This window comes from Puma concolor, chromosome D1 (genome assembly GCF_028749965.1).
Source record: "Puma concolor isolate L17-30 chromosome D1, mPumCon1.1.hap2, whole genome shotgun sequence".
Taxonomy (NCBI): domain Eukaryota; kingdom Metazoa; phylum Chordata; class Mammalia; order Carnivora; family Felidae; genus Puma; species Puma concolor.
The window spans coordinates 25526603-25548283 of record NC_141676.1 but is presented as its reverse complement, the minus strand read 5'-3'; the positions used below and the strand labels follow the sequence as shown (position 1 = coordinate 25548283).

General features: G+C 39.3%; 2 protein-coding genes across 6 annotated transcripts in view; both read left to right on the top strand.

The window, feature by feature from the left end:
- Positions 1-21681, top strand: part of RAG1 (recombination activating 1) — a 1204476-nt gene that overhangs the window by 37763 nt on the left and 1145032 nt on the right. The gene's annotated exons all lie outside the window — the stretch shown is intronic.
- Positions 1-21681, top strand: part of IFTAP (intraflagellar transport associated protein) — a 66697-nt gene that overhangs the window by 15909 nt on the left and 29107 nt on the right. For all 4 annotated transcript variants that reach the window (XM_086677662.1, XM_025929039.2, XM_086677660.1 and 1 more), the window contains exon 2: positions 2058-2213. In XM_086677662.1, coding sequence (XP_086533788.1) covers positions 2081-2213 — 133 coding nt within the window. In that variant the 5' untranslated portion in view covers positions 2058-2080. The remainder of the gene's footprint in view (positions 1-2057; positions 2214-21681) is intronic.

Here is a 21681-nt window from a genome sequence, read left to right as displayed (position 1 = left end):
TCTTGCCACCAAATGAGGTTGGCCATCATCTTATGAAAACATTTCTGTGTCTTTCTGAACTTCTGGTAGATACCAAATAAATTTAATAACATAACAAAATTTTGTGCTTGTTTTGGAAAACTAGAAGAAGCTTGGTGCTTTCTCTCCCTCCTGTACACTATCAGAGAACACCCTCCTTTTTATTATCCCCCACGAATTATACTTCTTAGGCAGTAATTACTCTTCTGCTTTCTGTAGATAGTAAATTTCTCAAAGCTATGATATTTCATACCGAATGAATGGAATTTAACAAGGTGAAATATCACAAGGAAAAACAAAGTTAGACTGCAGGGATTGAGGCATTGTGTCCTAGCCGACAGGCGTTTAGCAGTATGTTAAGTAACTAACAACGTGAAGAGGCCACCAGCAATGTGAACACACTTCAGCATATAGTAGGAGTGCAGTATTCAGAATGTGGGAGTTAGTCAAACCTCACTGGATCCAGAGCATATCTGGAGTCTTGTCTTCATTTCTGGTTGGCATACTTTAAAGGGATGCAGGCAGTGTGAAATCTCTTCCGGGTAGACTGCTCAGGAGAGCGGAACCGCTTGAAGCTGTGTCGTGTTAAGGCACAGGTGAAATAATTGGGCAAGTTTAGTTGAGTTTTGCCAGTTTCTAGCAGTATTTGACTACCCCACCTGCTCAAATGAGTAATGTTAGCTTCATATTGATGGGTGCCAGCTGTATGCCATGTCCTAAGCTATTTAACACTTGGGATACAAAGAAGGAAAGACATGGGCCCTGCCTGTCACAGGCTTCATGTCTAATGGGACACAGAAATCTATACAACTATTTCCAATACAGTATGTTAAGTGTAACCATAGACACAGTATGAGGCCGCACAGAGAAATTGTGATTAGCTCTCTGTGGTGATGGGGTTGGAAGGCTAAAGCCTCCGGAGAGAAACTGAATTCTTTTTTTTTTTTTTTTTCATCGAGAGAGAGTGGGGGTGGGGGAGAGGGAGAGAAACTTTTTTGTAATTTTAAATGTTTATTTTGAGACAGAGAGAGGGAGAGTGTACACGTGCAAGCGGGGGAGGGGCAGAGAGAGAGAGGGAGGGAGAGAATCCCAAGCAGACTCTGAGCTGTCAGCATAGAGCCTGACATGGGGCTTGAACTCACTAACCGTGAGATCATGATGACCTGAGCCGAAATCAAGAGTCAGACAAGTGTCTGACTGAACCACTCAGGTGTCCTGAAAGAGACAGACAGACAGTGAGAGAGAGAATCTTCAGCAGGCTCCACGCTCAGCATGGGGCTTGACGCAGGGCTCAATCCCACGACCCCGGGATCCTGACCTGAGCTGAAATCAAGAGTTGGATACTCAACTGACTGAGCCACCCAGGTACCCCGAGAAACTGAATTCTGAGCTTGGTTTTGAAAAAAAAAAAAAAATTAAGTGAGTGAGATAAAATTGAGAAAGGACAGCATAGGCTTGTTCAAATATTTGGAAGGATGTTATGTATAAGAAGGATTGACATTGTGCAATATGATCCCCAGGGGCTCAGGGCCCCGTTGGGGAAATGTGCAGGGAGAGAGATTTTGAAGGAGTCTTTGATAGAGCCGTCCAAAGGCTTCTTTGGAATGTTCGGAGTTCCCAGTCCTTGGATGTGTTAAAGCATAGACGAGTCAGTTGTTTGGTGGCAACAGTACAGTAGCACGTGGTGGGGGCAGGGGTATCACACGATGGCTAGAGGTGAAGCACAGTGAAGTGCTTAAGGGCATGGGTTCTAGATCTGACTCCTGGAACTGGTCCTTCTAACTACTGGCTCTGTGACCTGAGCTAGGATTGTTAGGAAGTTAACATCGAAGGGCTCAGAACTGCATCCGGTACACAGTAAGTGCTAAATAAGTAGCTAATGAATATTAGCTGTTATTGTTGTCGTTGGATGGGTGGTCGACATACCCTTTGAAGTACCTCTCACCTTGAAAGACTGAATTTCTGCAAATTTCTACAACATTTTCAAGAGAGGCTGGTACCCCAACTCTCTCTAGCTCATGCTTTTCTTTGTCCCATAGATAAAGTGGCCTCGTGAATAGGAATGCCTGCCCGAATATCAGAATTGGAGATCATGGATGAAGATCGATTAACTGAAGAAGTCTTGGATAAGTTTGTTAATTGTCATGAACAAACATATGAAGAATTTCTGAGCACTTTTACTCATCTTTCAAAAGGTAAAATGGAGAAGTCAACTCTCTAGAGCAGTAGAGATAAAGAATTTTATTATAATTTTGTGTCTTTGCTGTTTTTTCAAAAAGACTATTTAATAAGCATTCATTCATTCCTTTCCTTTGATCAGCTAATGCATATCAGGGATTTGAGACTGATGCATGCAAATTCCAACATTTCTCTACAACCAAGAGTTGTATTATGGAGTCAGAGCCATCGAATTTGAGAACTAAAAGGGACCCGAGAAATCATTTCGTATAATTCATTTGCTTTTGAAGAGATATAAGCACAAAGAGTAGAGGTTTTTAAAAGCGTGTTTAAAATGTTTAAGAAATATAGCGTAATATAGGCTATGGAGTTACACTGTATCCCTTTGGGTCCTGGCATTGCCACTTTCTAGGTATGTGACCTTGGGAGAGGCAGTTGAGTAAGGGGGGTGGGTAATAATGGTGCCTTAAAGGTTTATGAAGGTTAATTGAGAGACTCCAAGTAAAACCCTGAGCAGAGTGGCTAACACAAGAAATACTCAATGCTAGGCATTGTTGGTTTTTGTCACTGGGATGATAATGATGCTATGGTCACTGGAGACTGGAAACACCCCTCCAGACTGGAAGTGATAAACCGAAGCCTAAAGTCCAAGCCCATGTTGTGTGTTTCATTACGTGTCTTGCTCGCCTCATACAGTGGTGTTGTGTTTTTTCGATTGAGTCAACCTTTAAAAGTTGGGAAATGTTACATAAAAAGTCTTGATTTATGGTCTTCTTCTCTGATTAAGAGGGAAGACCTGTTACCTCTGATTTCCCTGATGGCAAGATCAGCTAGAGCTCGGGAGCCCTTGCCCTGTGAGCGCCCTGTTTGTCACACCCTCTGGCATTCGCACGTTGTGAAGAAGTGTGTATGCGTTGCCTGCTTCATTCACCCAAGTGGCTCCTGTAGGCATTTGAGTTTGTAGTCTTTGTTCTGGGTTCTGCCTCAGATGGCCTGCCATTGGCTCGGTCTCAACTTTGGTCCTTTCTGGGTCCCTGATCCACATTTGTGAGACAATTGGTTCTCCCCCCTTGCTGCACATCGGACTCACCTGAGGGGTTTTTTAGAGCATGGTGATACCAGGGCCCACTCTAAATCTTAGCTGGGGCCCAGGAATTGGTATTTTGTAAAAATTCCCCTGGTGATTCCAATGTGTACCTGATTGAGAATAGGGAGTTTCATAATCTCCGGGGTGATCACACTTTCAAGATACTTCATGATTTTAAGTCATGATTCGTGTGCCCTTAACAAATGTAAAAGAAGGGTATTTATAATGAAGAAAAGGAAAAGTGATTCTAACTGGTTACTTTGTGCAAGATAGTTGGAATATTGATATTTGTTTTGTTTACGCTTGAAAACTGTGGGCGATGTGTTTATTTACACTTAATGGAGAAATTAGGAAATATCTTGTTTACTTTGAGGCTGTGAACGATCTGTTTTGACATGATATGTCAATCAAATTAATCTTGCTTAAGGCCAAATCATCTTTTGGTCTATAAACTTGGGTTTGGGAAGATGTTTGCTTTCTCAGAGCCTAATGATTTATTTCCATCCTTTCTGTACCTAACAAAGCAGTAGGAATGGTTGGGGTGGGGTGTGGAAACAAGGGCAAAACTAGCAGAATTAATATATTTTGTATGACAATTGCATTTTGTGTGTGTGTGTGTGTGTGTGTGTGTGTGTGTTTTTGGAAAGAGTGTGTATGCAAGTGGGGGTGGAGTGAGGTGGGGGGAGAAGGCTGGAGGGAGAGAGAATCTTAAACAGGCTCCATGCTCAGTGTAGAGCCCAATGAGGGGCTCGATCCCACAACGGTGAGATCATGACCTGAGCCAAAATCAAGAGTCGAATACTTAACTGACTGAGCCACCCAGGCACCCCACCAATGGCATTTTGATAATCCAAATTATTTTGGAAGTTGCAAAGCTGACTTTATTTTCATACTCTGGAAAAGTAAGAACTTCTTGCAAGGACTTGAATGTTTTAAAGGGGTTATGATGTTTTTTGTTTTGGGGGTAAGGGGCATATTGTGTTTTCAGATTTCTGTAAGATCATTGCATGCTGAGAAAGAAATTGTTGCAGATGTGGTGACTTCATTCTGAGTTCAGTTTTGTGCCCCAAATTGAGCTGAAATAAATGATGATGCAAGTTACATTAACTGCATCTCCAAGCACACTCTTTTTTTTTTTTTCCCTTTCAAAATATCCCTAGGCACCAGTTCACATTATAAACTAATGACCTGAAAAAATTCCTCTTAAAGCACAAAGAATTGTGAGTGCAAAAATGTGTCTTAAATCAGTAAGCATCCTTCCCCTCCCCGCCCCCGAAACATTTAAGTACCTTCTGAAAAACCAAATAGTACTCAGGGACAGGCCTAGGAGTCCGCAGAATTGATCGAACTGAATGCGGTTAGTTTTGTTTTAAGGAAGAGATGAAAGCTGTTTGTTCAAAGTTTTCCCGTTCTTTCCAGCCCTTCATTTGTCTTGGTGTGCTCGCTTGTTTTGCTGGTGTGTACAATCTTCTCTCTGTGAAAGTGGTAATCACCACACCGGCTCATGTACATTTCTTGAGTAAGTTTGGTTTCTCAAGTCTATTACAATTTCCTCTGATTGACTGTTCTATTTATTTTTATAATAGTTATATGCCAGAATGCTTATAAGATTCATTTTCTTTCCAAGACTGTTAAAAGGGTCAGTAATCCTATTAAAAATATTTCCCTGGAAAAAGATTAAACTATAGCCTGATTGAAAGAAATTCACATCACTGTTTCAGACTGTTGGAAAATCATTGGAAACTGTGAATATTGTAGCAAAAGTCTCACTCCAATACATTGATGTTGATCCTATTTTGCAAGGGTTTTGTTTTGTTTTTTAAAGCAACTCTGTTTTTTTCTTAACTATGGTACATACTTGATAATAAATACAATGTTCTATCAAAATGTTTATAGAGACATATTAATTATGTGTTTCAAACAGACAGTTGTAATTGAATTCTCAATAGTATCATCAGTTCAAGAGAGTAAGACAAAGTTGTGAGATTTGTATTAGAAAATCAGTGTGCAGACTTTGGTTTTATTCATTATTGGTGAGATGTTTATTATATTGTTGATATTATTGAGGGTAAAGATAAGAGGCTAAGTTTCAATCCTTGGCATCTCAATTTCTTTGTGAATGTAATTCTTTTATCCATATAAAGGAAAAAAGCGCCTTTTCCTTCTTGTCTGTCATATTTCTATCATTTGCTTGGGTTAGGAAAACATAGATGTGAAAACTTATATTTGATTTTCTGCTAATGCATTTATTCATTTATTCATTCATTAATTCTGTAACTCCTAATGGTCTAGGTATTGTTTTAGGTGCTAAGGATCCCAAAATAAATTAAGATATACTTTGTGTTTTCAAGCATACACAGTCCAGGATGAGAGATACATAAGTAAACAAAAAAATTACACTATTGTATGATAAATACCATAATAGAGAAAAGCAGGGTGTTCCGTGAGAGCTCACAGGGAGGCCATCCAGTCCCTGCCTGGGTGGGGAGGACAGTAAAATCTACTCATTGGAGACAATGTCCATGGTGAGGCTGCAGTAACCACTGAACCAGTGGTTCAGTGCAGGAGGTTTTGACAGATAAGAGCCAAATTGAACGATGTTAAAAATGCCTCCATTGTTGGTTGTCCTTTGGATCATATTTCCCTTTGTGTTGGTACTAATATATATATTTTTTAAATAATAGGTTTTTAAGGTAGAGATGTAGCCTTATCCTAGTGAGGGTGAGAATTGTTTCTAATTTCCTTCCACACCAAGATCAATCACCATACGAGCTGATAGGGGAGGCATTTGCTCCCATCTTTTTTTTAATTTTATTTTTTTTTTAATTTACATCCAAATTAGTTAGCATATAGTGCAACAATGATTTCAGCAGTAGATTCCTTAATGCCCCTTACCCATTTAGCCCATCCCCCCTCCCACACCCCCTCCAGTAACCCTCTGTTTGTTCTCCATATTTATGAGTCTCTTCTGTTTTGTCCCCTTTGCCGTTTTTATATTATTTTTGTTTCCCTTCCCTTATGTTCATCTGTTTTGTCTCTTAAAGTCCTTGTTTGAGTGAAGTCATATGATATTTGTCTTTCTCTGACTAATTTCACTTAGTGTAATACCTTCCAGTTCCATCCACATAGTTGCAAATGGCAAGATTTCATTCTTTTTGATTGCTGAGTAATACTCCATTGTATATATGTACCGCATCTTCTTTATCCATTCATCCATCGATGGACATTTGGGCTTCTTCCATACTTTGGCTATTGTTGATAGTGCTGCTATAAACATTGGGTTGCATGTGTCCCTTCGAAACAGCACACCTGTATCCCTTGGATAAATACCTAGTAGTGCAATTGCTGGGTCGTAGGGTGGTTCTATTTTTAGTTTTTTGAGGAACCTCCATACTGTTTTCCAGAGTGGCTGCACCAGCTTGTGTTCCCACCAACAATGCAAAAGAGATCCTCTTTGTCTGCATCCTCGCCAACATCTGTTGTTATCCGAGTTGTTAATGTTAGCCATTCTGACAGGTGTGAGGTGGTATCTCATTGTGGTGTTGATTTGTATTTCCCTGATGATGAGTGATGTTGAGCATTTTTTCATGTGTCTGTTAGCCATCTGGATGTCTTCTTTGCAGAAGTGTCTATTCATATCTTTTGCTCATTTCTTCACTGGATTATTTGTTTTTTGGGTGTTGAGTTTGATAAGTTCTTTATAGATTTTGGATACTAACCCTTTATCTGATATGTCATTTGCAAATATCTTCTCCCATTTTGTCGGTTGCCTTTTAGTTTTGCTGCTTGTTTCCTTTGCTGTGCAGAAGCTTTTTATTTTGATGAGGTCCCAGTAGTTCATTTTTGCTTTTGTTTCCCTTGCCTCTGGAGACGTGTTGAGTAAGAAGTTGCTGCGGCCAAGATCAGAGAGGTTTTTGCCTGCTTTCTGCCTGAGGATTTTGATGGATTCCTGTCTTACATTTGGGTCTTTCATCCATTTTGAGTTTATTTTTGTGTATGGTGTAAGAAAGTGGTCCAGGTTCATTGTTCTGCATGTCACTGTCCAGTTTTCCCAGCACCACGTGCTGAAGAGGCTGTCTTTATTCCATTGGATATTCTTTCCTGCTTTGTCAAAGATTGATTGGCCATATGTTTGTGGGTCCATTTCTGGGTTCTCTATTCTGTTCCATTGATCTGAGCATCTGTTTTTGTGCACTCCCATTTTTTAAAGTGTTAGTTACTACTCATATTGCGGTCACACAGAAATTATATATGTAGGAAGCCAGCGACTTAGAAATTGACATTCAGTCTTTTCAACTCCATTTTGTTACATATGGTAGTAACTTTGGTGGGGGAGGGTTATAGTGGTTACATCCAGTTCTCAATCTCTCTCTATCATACACATACCCCGTCATTGTTCTGGTTTTGTTCTTCAGGCTGCATGATTAGTTTTCATTAAAGTTATGTACTTTACCAACTGTTTAACTTAAAATAGTTTGGAAGTTGAAATGAATACACTGTGATTTTATTGAAACAATTTTTTTAACATTATTTATTTTTTGAGAGACAGAGACAGAGCATGAGTGGGGGAGGGTCAGAGAGAGAGGGAGTCAAAGAATCTGAAGCAGGCTCCAGACTCTGAGCTGTCAGCACAGACCCTGATGTGGGGCTCGAACTCATGAACCGCAAGATCATGACCTTAGTCGAAGTTGGACACTTAACTGACTAGCCACCCAGGCACCCCTATAGTGTGATTTTATGATTAACTCTTAAATAAGTCTTTGGTTTTCATTCTCTCCTTTCAATCTTAAAACACATAGGATCCAGTTCCCAAGTGATTTTACCAGTTTTTATGATTACCACATAACAGCTTTCTATTCACTGCTATATTTATCTACTTTAGCTTGTTTTCTTATGTCTAGGTCAAAGATTTTATTTCTGATTTTGATGTGTAATTTCGTTTCTGGTTTTCCTTATGCTACTCACATTTTACTAATAATACTTTGTGCTTTCAGCATTTTATTATTCTTTCAATATATCTTTGAAAAAACGCCCATCAACTCAACCGCCCTTCTCCCTTCATACTTGTTAATATTTGAATTAAATTCCCCCTGAGGTAGAACATTCAGTACAAATGGCCATGCATGTGGCTTTATAAGCTGGTGGTGTTCTGGCCTTTGTTCCAAACTCTTATTAAGAGTTTCAAAACCTCTGAATAGGTTTTAAGTTTTCTTAGATTTTAGTGATATTATATAATCATAAGAGAGCTTATTCTATATTTTTCACTTTATTCACATTTAGTTCTTTAAGGAGCTGTGCCAGTGCTCTATCACCATTACAAATTTCAGGAATGTACAGTTACCATAAGATTTGTGATCATTCGGCCTGCAGTGTCCAGCATGAGAGACACATATGGTGGTTGAGCACTTGAAATGTGGCTAGTGCTGCCCACTTGAGTTTTAAATTTCACTTAATTTTAATTAGTTTAAGTTTAAATAAAAATGCTCATATTCAGCTCAGTTATTGGAAAACTTTTAAATATGTTTAGGACAACTTGGGTATGTGAATTAATTTTTTCAAATGTAAATTTTATGAAATACTGAGGAGTCCCCTTCTGTGGTTTCAATTACCTGTGGTCAACCAGGATCTGCAAGAAGATGGTCCTCCTTCTGAATTATTGTCAGAAGGTCATAGTAGCCTAATACTACATCATAGTGCCTGCCTCATTCACATCATTTCATCTCATCAGATAGGCATTTTATTGTCTCATCATCACAAGAAGAAGTGAATATGGTATAGTAAGATATTTTAAAGAGAGAGTGACCGACAATTCACACTTTTATTATAGTTACTGTTGTAATTATTCTACTTTATTATTGTTGTTGTTAATCTCTTACTGTACCTAATTTATAAATCAAAGTTTACCATAGGTATGTATGTACTGGAAAAAACAGTTTATATAGGGTTTGGTACTGATTGGGGTTTCAGGCATCCATTGGGGGTCTTGGAACAAATTCTTCATGGAAAAGCGGGGAACTACTATAAACACAGATCAAGTATTTCTGATGAAAAATTTTCACCTGGGGGCACCTGAGTGGCTCAGTCAGTTGAGTGTCCAACTTTGGCTCAGGTCATGATCTCTTGGTTTGTGAGTTTGAGGCCCACGTCAGGCTCTGTGCTGACAGGTTAGAGCCTGGAGCGTGCTTCAGATTCTGTGTCTCCCTCTCTCTCTGCCCCTCCCCTGTTCATGCTCTGTCTGTCTCTGTCTCTCAAAACTAAATAAACATTAAAAAATTTTTTAAAAAGTTAAAAAAATTTTTCTTCATCTGAATTGAGATAAGCTATAAATGCAAAATATGCAAGGATTTTGAAGAATTTGTATAAAAATAGAATATAAAATATCTCAGTAGTATTTTCATTTTAACTGCATTTAAAATGACAATATTTTAGAAAATTGACTTAAATAAGATATGTTATTAAAATTAACTTCACTTTCTAAAACTTTAAAAAATGTGTTTGCTTGAAAATTTAAAACCACATATGTGGCTTACATTATATTTCTACTGAGCATCACTGCTCTAGATCAGTAGTTCTCAAACTTGGCTAAATATCAGAAAAACTTTTATAATGTCAAACTTGTATAAGAATAAAGATTTCCAGGACCACCTGGGTCACTCAGTCAGTTAAGTATCCGACTCTTCATTTTGGCTCAGGTCATGATCTCACAGATCAAGCCCCACGTCGGGCTCTTTGCTGACAGCCCAGAGCCTGCTTGGGATTCTCTCCATCTCTCTCTGCCCCTACTCCACTCACACACTCTCTCTCACAAAATAAATAAATAAATAAATAAACAAACAAATAAATAAATAAATAAATAAATAAATAAATAAGCAAGCTTAAAAAAAAAGAATAAAGATTTCCAGATGCTTTCTGGGCTTATTAAATTAGAGGCTCTATAGTGAAGGGTCCAGGAATTTTTACATTCATAACGCTTTTCACTAATTCAGCTGTACCACTAGTTTTGAGAACCTCTGGTTTAGACTACAATTCTGATAATGCAGTCCCTTAAAAGGCAGGACTATCTAAATATCTTTTTTAAGGTATTTAGATTTTTTAAACAATACTTATTTAAGTAATCTTTATAGCCAACGTGGGACTCAAACTCACGATCCCAAGATCTAGAGTCACATGCTCTTATGACTGAGCCAGCCAGGCATCCCCTTGTTTCTGTTTAAACTATAATGTTAGAAGAGACATTCCAGTGCTCTTAATTTTACCTTAATTCACTGATGTATTCACTAAGCATTTGTCTTGAGTAACTTTAATTGTGACAATGATGCAAAGAAGAGCCATTACTTACCCTTTTTATACCTCAGAGAACTGAAAGCCATTATAAATTAACACCTTGCCTGAGGACCGGTCAGGGGTTCAGACTCCAGACATCTGACCCTCCTCTGTATCACTATACTCCCACAGAAACATCTGGGAAGGTGAGATTGTAGGAAAACTAGTCTAATATTATTATTGATAAGCAGCTAGCATTTAGTAGGCACTAGATATTGTGCTAAGCACTTTACCTGGGTCATCTCATTTCTTATAATAGCCTAGTGAATTTTTTCTTATGTTTTGATCTTTACGATTGCCAACTTTTAAACAGGTGAGGACATGAAGGCTTAAGGTTAATAAACACCTTACTATTGTGGACTGAACTGTGTCCCGCCAAAATTTATACAATGAAAACTGAACCACCAACGTGAGTGTATTTAGAGATAGGGTCTATAACGAGGAGATTGAGGCTAAGGGTGGAGTCCTAACCCAATATGATGTGTGTCCTTATGAGAGAGACACCTCAGGGATGTGCACACACAGAGAAAGGCCCCAGGAGGACTCAGCAAGAAGGTGGCCATCTGCAAGCCAAGGAGAGAGGCTCAGGAGAAACCGAACCTTGCTAACACCTTGATCTTGGACTTCTAGTCTCCTGAATTGTGAGAAAATATATTTGTGTTGTTTAAGCCACCCAGTGTGTGATATTTTGTTATGGCATCCCTAACAGACTTTCCAAGGTTATGTAGCTAGTTATTGGTGGAATTAGATTATGGACTGAGTCAGTGTAGCTCCAAAGCCCATAATCAACCACTTTGCTTTTTCTGTCTTCCTCGTAGCATTGGGCAGTTCTTCTCAAGATCTGGGAGTCACTGGCATGCAGATACTGTGGACCACGGGAATAGTTGCACTTCCTCAAAAGATAATTATTTCAATGTTCTTTAGAGTGTAAGCTTCATGAAGGCTGGATTTTGTTCACCGATGTTATTCTAGTGCCTGAAGCAATGCCTGGCAATATAGAATAAATAGATGCTTAATAATATTTGTTGAGGGTCACCTGGGTGGTGGCTTAGTCAGTTAAGTGTCTGACTCTTGATCTCAGCTCAGGTCTTGATCTTAGGGTCATGAGTTCAAGCCTTGCCTTGGGCTCTGCACTGGGTGTGAAGCCTACTTGAAAACAAATATTTGTTGAATAGATGAAAAAAAAAAAAAAAGAATGTAGAATGCCAAACAGGAGGGCCTCTGAGATCCAAAGAACATCCACATTTAATGGACGGGTACAAGAAGAAGAAGAAGCCCATGAAGAAGACCATGTCAGATGCCCCCTGTTTGGATTCAGTATACTAGCTAACTGGGAGCCATAGTAGAATTCACACACACGTAGACACACACACATACACAGGGAGAGAGACAGAAACAGAGACAGAGAGACAGACATTGCAAGTGATTTTGAAAGGCAGAAGCAAAGAAGGAGAGAAACAGTTGGAGTCAGGGAGACCAGCAAGGACCCTGAGCAGAAATACGTCCTTGGAGGTATGGAGGAGGGCAGCGGAGGGGGATACGGAAAGCAGGGAAGCCTATAATGAGACCCTGACAGCATCTGGCCCAAGGTGAGTGCCAGAGGAATAGGGAGAAGCGTCAAAGATGAGTCACAAGTGTCTTGCCTGGAGAGGCGGAGGCCCACGGAGGCCGAGTGACTGGTTTGAAGGCACACAAGTCTCATTTCAGGAGGCTTTTGTTTCTTCCCTTATTGGGCGTCTGCTCTGTCAAGAGCTTAGAATCTTGGGCTGGGATTTGCTTTACGCTTCCGGACTGATAAGTTTTGAGCTGTCAGTTCAGCCAAAGGAATATCACTACTCATACTTGACAACTTCTAAAAACTGTAATTAAAGAGGAAAGTGGTGACAGCGCGTAAAACAACACGTTTCCAAAGTTGACACATCATTTTGGTCCCCAAAGCTGTTTTGAATTTGAACGCTAGAAACGCATCTTTCAACTTCCATAGTGTTCCAAAGAGTCTCTTCCCAGTCTGAAGAATGAATTTAAAATCTGCGATAGAAAAATACCACAGAGAAAAATAGAGAAAGCAGCTGGCACTCTTACCCACTTCAGAGCAGGAAAGGAATTTCAGCGGAGCATGAAAACAGCTTTCTCTCATGAAAGAAAACACAACAACAAAAAATAATCCCTGCTGTGTAGCCTTTTGCAGTTGTTTCCTGTCGAGTATTAGACAGAGACCGGCGGGCTTAACATTGTTTTGATACCCCTGCAACCCGCAGACAGCGGAGGAAGTTGGAAACGAACCGCCCAGCTTCATGCTTCCAGGTGGCACGTTCGCCACATTTTCTGCGCTGTTGTTATCAGTCACTTAATTCCCTACTGAATATTGAGTGGTGTTTTTAGTTCACAGGCCATTTGCAGTGTCTTTCTGTTTCTCCTTTTTTTCTGTTAGCCACGTGAGAAGAAAAAAGGCAGCTTGGCAGGCGCTTTTGCAAATGGGAGTTTAACAGTGAAGTGCACGATGGAAAACAGCACAGCAAATAGCAGTAAACTTGCCTTGACCTGAGACATAGGCCACTGGGATGTTAACCTCAAGAGGAAGTTGTAGGAAGCATAGTATGAGGACTTGCTAATAAAAGCCACTAGGCAATTAAAAAGCCCTGCTAATTAGTCTGGCATCCCCAGGGAGAGAATAAGGAAGCGGTGTTATTTTTGAAGATTTTTACTGATTTTTTGTTTGTTTGCTTTTTGGTATTGCTGAAAGAATTTTTTAAAAAAGTTCATGATTTTATATTGACTTATATTAGTTTTATATCAGTAGTTATATGTATGTGACCTCTTTATCAAAACATAGTACCGAGCGGCGGGAAGGGGGGCACCCAGGTAGCTAAATGGGTTAGGCGTGGGACTCTTGATCTCAGCTCAGGTCTTGGATCTCAGGGTCATGAGTTCCAGCCCCGCATTGGGGTCCATGCTGGGCATCAACAAAACAAAACAGAAAAACATAGTGCCAAGCATCACATAGAACCCTCAAGGAGGAAGAAAGTGTTGAATAAAGGGAACTCATTTGTAGCAGAGCCCCATGGAAGAAACAGCACCAGCAGCATTAACCTATTCTTTCTCTTCGAGGGAACATCTGCAAACTGTAATTAAGCAATTTTCATTTGTTTCTCTATTTCTTTTGTCATCACTAAATCACTACATTTAGGGAGCAAATTGACAAATTAGATAACACAAAATGGCTGGTTCAGTGGTGGAAGGAAATCTCCCCTCCCTCAAATTATGATGCATTTTGAACTGATTAAGCCATTTTGTTTTAGATACATTAGCGTAAATCTTCAGCTGTAGTTGTTACAGTTCATTTTCTACCCATGAATATTTGGTCCATAGATAATCATTTGTTTTCTGTGTCTGCTATAACTCAGGTGCAATTGGGTAAGGAAAGAAAATGTATTGGAGTATTTACAATGTTTTGAATTATAATCATTAAACTTATTTTTTGGCAATGTTGTTAACACATAGTATTTTGTTGCAATAAATTTCTAGTGTGTTTTCTCAGTGAAGTAAGATATTATGAGCTTGTAAATTGGGTTTGTGTGTAAATAAAGGATCATTTTCTTTGATTCTCCTTATATGTTTTTAGTGTATATATATTGTATATATTTTGTGTGTGCATATAAATGAGAGAGGTGAATTTTCTTGGGCAAACGGAATGTTGAACTTTTACAAACTAAAGCAGAAAATTGCTAGTGGCCAAATAAACTTTTAAGATGGTCACGGTCAGCCTTTAAGTGGCTGATTAAAACAATATTAAGTGAGTGCGCAGTTGTTTTGTATGCGTTTGTCTTTAACTTGAGATGTTATTTTTACTTATCGTTGTTAAATGTATTATTATACTTGAAGAGAAAGAGTAAATTACTTAACTTGAAACCAAGTTGGTTTTCAGACCGTGTCCTTTGATTCAGTTGAACGGGCCCGTATTCAAATGTGAGTGGTTTTCAAATCTGGAATCTTTCAGCTGTAGAACAATAATATTTTCTTTGAAATGGTCAGCTAAACCCAACGGGATACAAACAGGAAACTTTATGGTAACCAAACTCATATCTTCTTTGTATGAAAATCAAACCACAGTCTGTCTAGTTTGCGATTGTTAGTGTCTTTTTTCTCCTCTACTTGGATTGCCTCCAGATGAGATGGATTCACGTGACACCACTTAGCTCAGTGTTCTTGGAGCCCATTGTTTTTTTAGCACAGAGAAGGATCATTGTACCATTTTTGTGAGTTTTCTGGACTTAACCTGCCTTTGCATTAGCTATTACAGCGTACGGGTTGCTGATTAGAAAAAAGGGATTGTGAACAAAAAAAAAAAAAAAGAGGTTAGAGTGGGAGAGAGCCAAAGCATAAGAGACTGTTGAGAACTGAGAGCAAACTGAGGGTTGATGGGGGGTGGGAGGGAGGAGAGGGTGGGTGATGGGTATTGAGGAGGGCACCTTTTGGGATGAGCACTGGGTGTTGTATGGAAACCAATTTGACAATAAATTTCATATATAAATAAAAAAAAAAAAAAAAGAAAAAAGGGATTGTGAATCAAGTACCCTATTTCCTGCCTCTTCTCTATAAATTATACTTTGTGTGACTTGCAGCCCGTCATCTAATTTCAGGGTATAAGGCTTAGTCCCCAATTAAAGTGTCAATGCAGTTCTTGCAAATGTTGAGATCATTTCAGTATTGACTGTATTCCTGCTATGTTTAGGCATTGAGCTAAAATCTGGGAATAGGAGATGAATGAGACACAGTCCCTACTCTGATATATCATTCTTCCTTATTTCTGTGTGCCCTGTGCTCCACACGCTCTAGATGTGTGAAAGCACATTAGCAGTCACAGGCTGCATGGTTAGGGGCTGATTGGTAAGGTAATACTCACTATTCTTTACATAGTGCTGATAAAACACTACCCAGAATATTGCACTTGGTCTGGGGGACTCAGTTTTAGATTGAATAAACACTCTATCTGAGTTTTAAAAAGAGCAATTAGAATGATTAGAACAGTGGATTCTTCAGAATTTTTCTTTTTTTTCTTTCAAGCTTTTTTAATTTAATTTTATTTTTTATGAAAGATGCCCTGAATTACTCTGAAAAATGAGGGAATGTGAGAGACATGTATAATTTAAGTGTATTCTTGCATTGCTGTATGCCAATGAATGGGTCTTGGATTATTACAGATTTGTGCAGAAGATGTTATTCCACCTCACAAAGTTTGAAAACTCCTAAAAAGCATTTATTTGTAAAGGAGATGGAAAAAAATAACTTTCTCCAACCTGTGTGAATAAAAGAGGTTGTTCTTAAGTTGATACATCGTTGTGCAGGTAGGCAGAAGGGCATGATCTCAGGGTGAAGGAAAGTTTTTTCGGTCGATGGGATTTTGTTTTATGAAGAGTTGGGTATACTGCCCTTGTATTTCTCATTTTGTTGCAGGCAGGGCCAGTGTATGGAAAGGATTCTATTCCAGCTTAGGATTCAGAAGACCTGGTCTAGGCATTTATTACTTCTTTGACACTACAGGCCTACCACTTAATCTCTCTGAATCGGTAAATCAGGGATAATCCTGCCTTCTCAGTGTGTCTCATATGGTTGTGATATGAATCAGCTGAAATATACATGAAGGTACTTGGTAGGTTTTAAAGATGTACACCAGTGTAGTTTTATTTATGGGGCCTATTTAGGATTTCAAAGAGAAACATCAAGGTTAAATATTAAAGAAATCTTGAATCTATAATACAGAAAAAAGAAAATATTGTTTACAATATTAGTGGTCCACATCCCATTCCTTGATGGAGTCACAACCAATTCTGTATAGTATATATTGTGTAGAGTCTATGTACAGTGTCTATTGTGTAGTGTAAGACTATACAATTCAGGGAATAATCCTACACTGGCCTCTGGTGGATAGAATAAATAGTATGTTTACACATAACCTTCAGGCAAAGGTATTTATCTCCTTTGACAAAGATATCAGATACTACATCTTTATGTGATTTTTTTTTTTTTATTTTTATTTTGAGAGACAGAGACTGAGTGTGAACAGGGGAGGGGCAGAGAGAGAGGGAGACACAGAATCCAAAGCAGGCTCCAGGCTCTGAGCAGTTGGCACAAAGCCCGACACTGGGCTCGGACTCAGGGGCCACGAGATCATGACCTGAGCTGAAGTCGGACGCTCAACTGACTGAGCCATCCAGGTGCTCCTTTAATTGAAGTATAATTGACACACAATGTTACATGAGCTTCAGGTAGACAACATAGTGATTCAACAAGTGTGCATTATCGTGTGCTCACCACAAGTGTAGCTACCATCTGTCACCATACAACACGATTAAAATTCCTTTGACTATGTTCCTTGTGCTGTACCTTCCATCCATGTGACTTATTCATTCTATAACTAGAAGCCTGTACCTCCCTCTCTTTTTAATTCTCAATTTTTACATCCTACTCCCAAGGAATCTTTACTTGGGAGTCTTAAGTATCACCTGGGAGATGCTTATTAAAATGCAGATTCTTGGGGAATCACTCCCCAAATTTTGGTTCAGCAGTGCTAGTGCACAGACTTTTGGATCAGCTTTCAGAAATATGCCCTATATGAGATCAGGGAGAGATATAGGAAGATGTATTCATTCCACAAAATTCTCTGCTTTTGTATATTGTGTTTTCCTGGGGATAAGGTCCACAGCTTTCATGAATCTGTACGGTTATTTCACTTTAACCATTTTTTTTTGTGCTTAATATTACCCTATTTATATTATTTAAAAGGAACTTGGACAGTAAAAAGTGTGATGGGTTACAGGAGCAATTTTACTGTGATCTTGCTAATTGTTAGGACATACTTGCTCACAGGATTTTAGGGTGGGCTTTGGTTTGGCATACGTTCTGTCCCAGGTCTGAGGGATTATAGAGCATGTGCACACAGGGTTACTCTAGCACAGGGAAATCTCCTGGATACTTGTGTTGCCAGAAGAACTGTGTTCCCTATGAGCATTTTTCCATTCGAAGTGTGCAGGCAAGAGTCTTGGGAGACCACAGGGATATAGAGGCATCTTTCGTGTACTTTAAGGAGATGCTCCTCCAATAATTTTGGTGCTTTTGGTACATTTTTTGCTGTGTATTTTACACATGAAGGTACTTTTAAAGACTCAGTCAACTGTAAAATTTTATGATTAGGTAACTATGATTTAAAAGAGGGACATCAAAATTGAATATTAAAAGAATCTTGGACCTATAATATAAAAAATGTAATTGTGAAATATTATGTATGTATATGTATTTTTTTTCTTCAGTATTTCCAGGAAGGGCTTAAAAATATTTTTTAATGTTTATTTATTTTTGAGAGAGAGAGAGAGAGAGAGAGACAGAGTGTGAGCAGGGGAGGGGCAGAGAGAGAGGGAGACACAGAATCCGAAGCAGGCTCCAGGCTCTGAGCTGTCAGCACAGAGCCCAGCATGGTGCTCAAACTCATGAACCATGAGATCATGACCTGAGCTGAAGTCAGATGCCCAACCGACTGAGTCAGTCACATGCTCCTTCAGGAAGGACTTTTTAAGAAGGAAGGAAATCTATATAGGTATCCTCCCTAGAAGAAGAGACTTGGTTAGGTAAAATGCTTTTTGCCTATAAATAGGTTTATTTTTTTGTTCATGGTAGGAAAGCTAGAAAATACGGAGGTATGAACACACACATTCTCTCTCTCTCTCTCTCTCTCTCTCTCTCTCTCTCTCTCTCTCTCTCTCACACACACACACACACACACACACACACACACAAGAAAATAGAAAACATATCCTTTCTATAGCAATAACATTTTTAGCTGCTCCACAGTCACTCAGAATAAAAATGACGTCTCATTCTCCCTGCAGCTGGGTATAGCTGTTTGACTAAGTTTGTGCCATTAAAAAGTGAGGGGAACTGATATGTGTAACTTCTGGGTGATACCCTTAAGACACGTGCCCAAGTCTCTTCTAATCCTTTCCCCCTGTCTGGAAATAGGCAATCGTGGAGCAGTCCTTAGACACAGAGGTGGAAGCCATGTGCTGAGGATGGCAGGGCACCCTGCCAGCCCAGCTCCCTGGACCATCTCATGGAACAGGGCCTGCCCACTTGTCTAAACTGTTACATAACAAAGAAATAAAATTATGGGGCTCGAACTCACAAACTGTGAGATCATGACCTGAGCTAAAGTCAGACACTTAACTGACTGAGCCACCCAGGCTCCCCTATGAATACATAAATTATAGTAAGGGTTCAACTTACTATATATATATATATATATATATATATATATATATATATACACACACACACACACACACACACATATATATGTATATATATGTGTTATATATTTTTTCATTCATTTATATATTCAAATTTATTATTATTTTATAAAAGTGATACCATACTATACATACTTTTGTAACTTGCTTTTTCACATAATAAACTTCCCAATTAATAAATATTATTTAACAGAATTTTTAAAGACTGCATAGTATTCTATTGTGTGCCCTAATTTACTTAACCATTCTCTTTTTTGTTGGACACGTAGTTATTTCCAATTTTTGGCTATTAAAAACGATGCTACATTGCACATCCTCATTCATTCAGCAAATGTTTATTGAACATCTGTGTGCCAAGTACTGCTCACATAACTGACCAAAAGAGACAAAGGTCATTACTTTCAGGGAATTTGCATCCTAGAAGGGAGAGAGAGCAATGAATGGTAAACATAATGAGTAAGAAAAATATTTGTGTTAGAAGATAGTAACTGCTCTGGTAAAGAAGAAAATATACAGATCAAGATGTGGGATCATGAGTGCCGGTGGGGGGTAGAGGGTTGCATTTTTATGTAGAGTGATCTGGTTAGGCCTCCTTGGGAAAATAAAATGTGAATGAAGTTTGGTAGGAAGCCATGGAGTGAAGCCTATGCATTCTTGAAGGAAAGGCATTTGAGCCCAAGGGAACAACCAGTGTGGAGGCCTGGGGACAACAGCGCCCTTGCCTGGTTGAAGAGCAATGAAGAGGTCACTGTGGCCAGAATGGCATGAGCAAAGTTGAGCAAGGGAGCTGAGACCAGAGGGTATGGAGGTGGTGGGGCACGGACAGCCTTGCTGGTCCTAATAATGCTTCGCTCCTTATTTATCTTTTTGGTAGCTCCAGCTTTGCACCCTTCTTATTCACGGCCTTTGGATAAATTTTTACACGTGGAAATGCTGGTTCAAAGACATGCAAAAGTTTAAGGCCTTGATTAAGTAAAAATTTTCAAGGGAATAGATTAGATATTTTCTTGTGGATAAACTCTTAGACACGGAAATGCTGGCTGAAAGATATGCAAAATGTTATGTCTTTGAGTGAGTAGAATTTTTTTTTTTTATGTTTATTTATTATTGAGAGACAGAGACAGAGTGTGAGCAGGGGAGGGGCAGAGAGAGAAGGAGACACAGAAGCTGAATGAAGCAGGCTCCAGGCTCCGAGCTGTCAGCACAGAGCCCGACACGGAGCTCGAACTCACAACTCACAAACCATGAGATCATGACCTGAGTCGAAGTCTGATGCTTAACGGACTGAGCCACCCAGGCTCCCCGAGTGAGTAGAAGTTTTAAGAGAATAAATTACATGTGTCTCACAGGCAGAGGCCAAGTCTTAATAACTTTCTTATCTCCTCCTCCAGTCTTTCAGCTTAGCACTCAGTGAACTCACTGGTTGAAGGGTTGAGTATCAATCTACATTCAGTCTTAAATGTTACATGTCCTTTGGACTGGAGAATGAATGTTTTCCCTTTTAAGAACTGTAAGTACTTTCCTGACAGAGAGGTTCCTGCTTTCTTTAGGCTTACATTTTAGTGGGAAGAGATAGGCCATGAAGAGTTAAGAAAGGTAATTTGAGATGATTTCAGATACATTTGAAGAAAATGGGAACATATACTAGAGTGGCCTCATGCTAAGTCTAGACCATGTGAGGAGATAAGATGATCAGAGAGTTTTAGCTCCAATGACTACTGCATTCCTTCCATTGTCTGGGTGTGGAGGGAAGTTGAAACTGTAGTTGTCTTCTGTTTTGGTTTCATCATGTTGTGGCACTGCATGGAACTGGGTTAGCAATGGCGTTCCTGGGATCAAACTCAACATCAGAATCAAGGGGGAGCAAAATGTGGAAACTGCCCAAATGTCCATTCGCTGGTGAATGGAAAAAACAAAATGTGATCTATCCATACAATAGATAAAAAGTAGCAAAGTGCTAATACATGCTGAACCTCAAAGATGTTATGCTGAGTAAAGAAGTCAGGCACAAAGACCACATATTGTTTGATTACATTTATGTTGTCTAGAAAAGGCAAACCCATAGCTATAAAAAAGTAGATTAGTGGTTGCCTGCCGTTGGAAGTAGGAACAGAGAGGGACTCCAGATGAGCACCAGAGACCTTTTTGGGGTGATGGAAAAGACGTAAAATTTAATTGTGGTGATGGTTGCACAACCCTGTGTTTACTAAAAATCATTGAATTATACATTTAAAATAAGGAATTTTGTAAATTATACCTCAATAAAGCCATGGACAGGTGGAGCTACTATTCATGGGTACTTAGATCCTTACTGTGAGTTCTTCACTGGATGACTATATGACCTTGTGACTCTGGATTTGGCTCGAGAAGAGGAGCATCCCATTTGTCTGTAAATATTTCCGATTAAGAAAATGAGTTGTTTGTGCACCGACTTGAAAGTTCTAAGTAGGTAAACTTGTGATGCAAAAAGAAAGGAACTTTTGGATGCAGCAAGATCCTGCCTTGTGTAGGCAATGTCAGCAGCAACTGTCACCCTGTTATGGACTCTGGGAGCTAAGGGAGGCTGTGCTCACGCGTGAGGCATCTGCTACTAAGGCAGGCCACCTGCCTTCCGTGGCCTTGGCTAAATCAGTTGGGAAGGTGAGCTTATCTTATGGGATGATATGTGTAGCCTCTTTGCACCAAAGTGTAATCCATTTCACAGGTTGCAAGCATGCCGTATTATCTACTTCCATCATCACAGAGCTTGTTAAGAAAAAAGAAGTTACTTAGGGT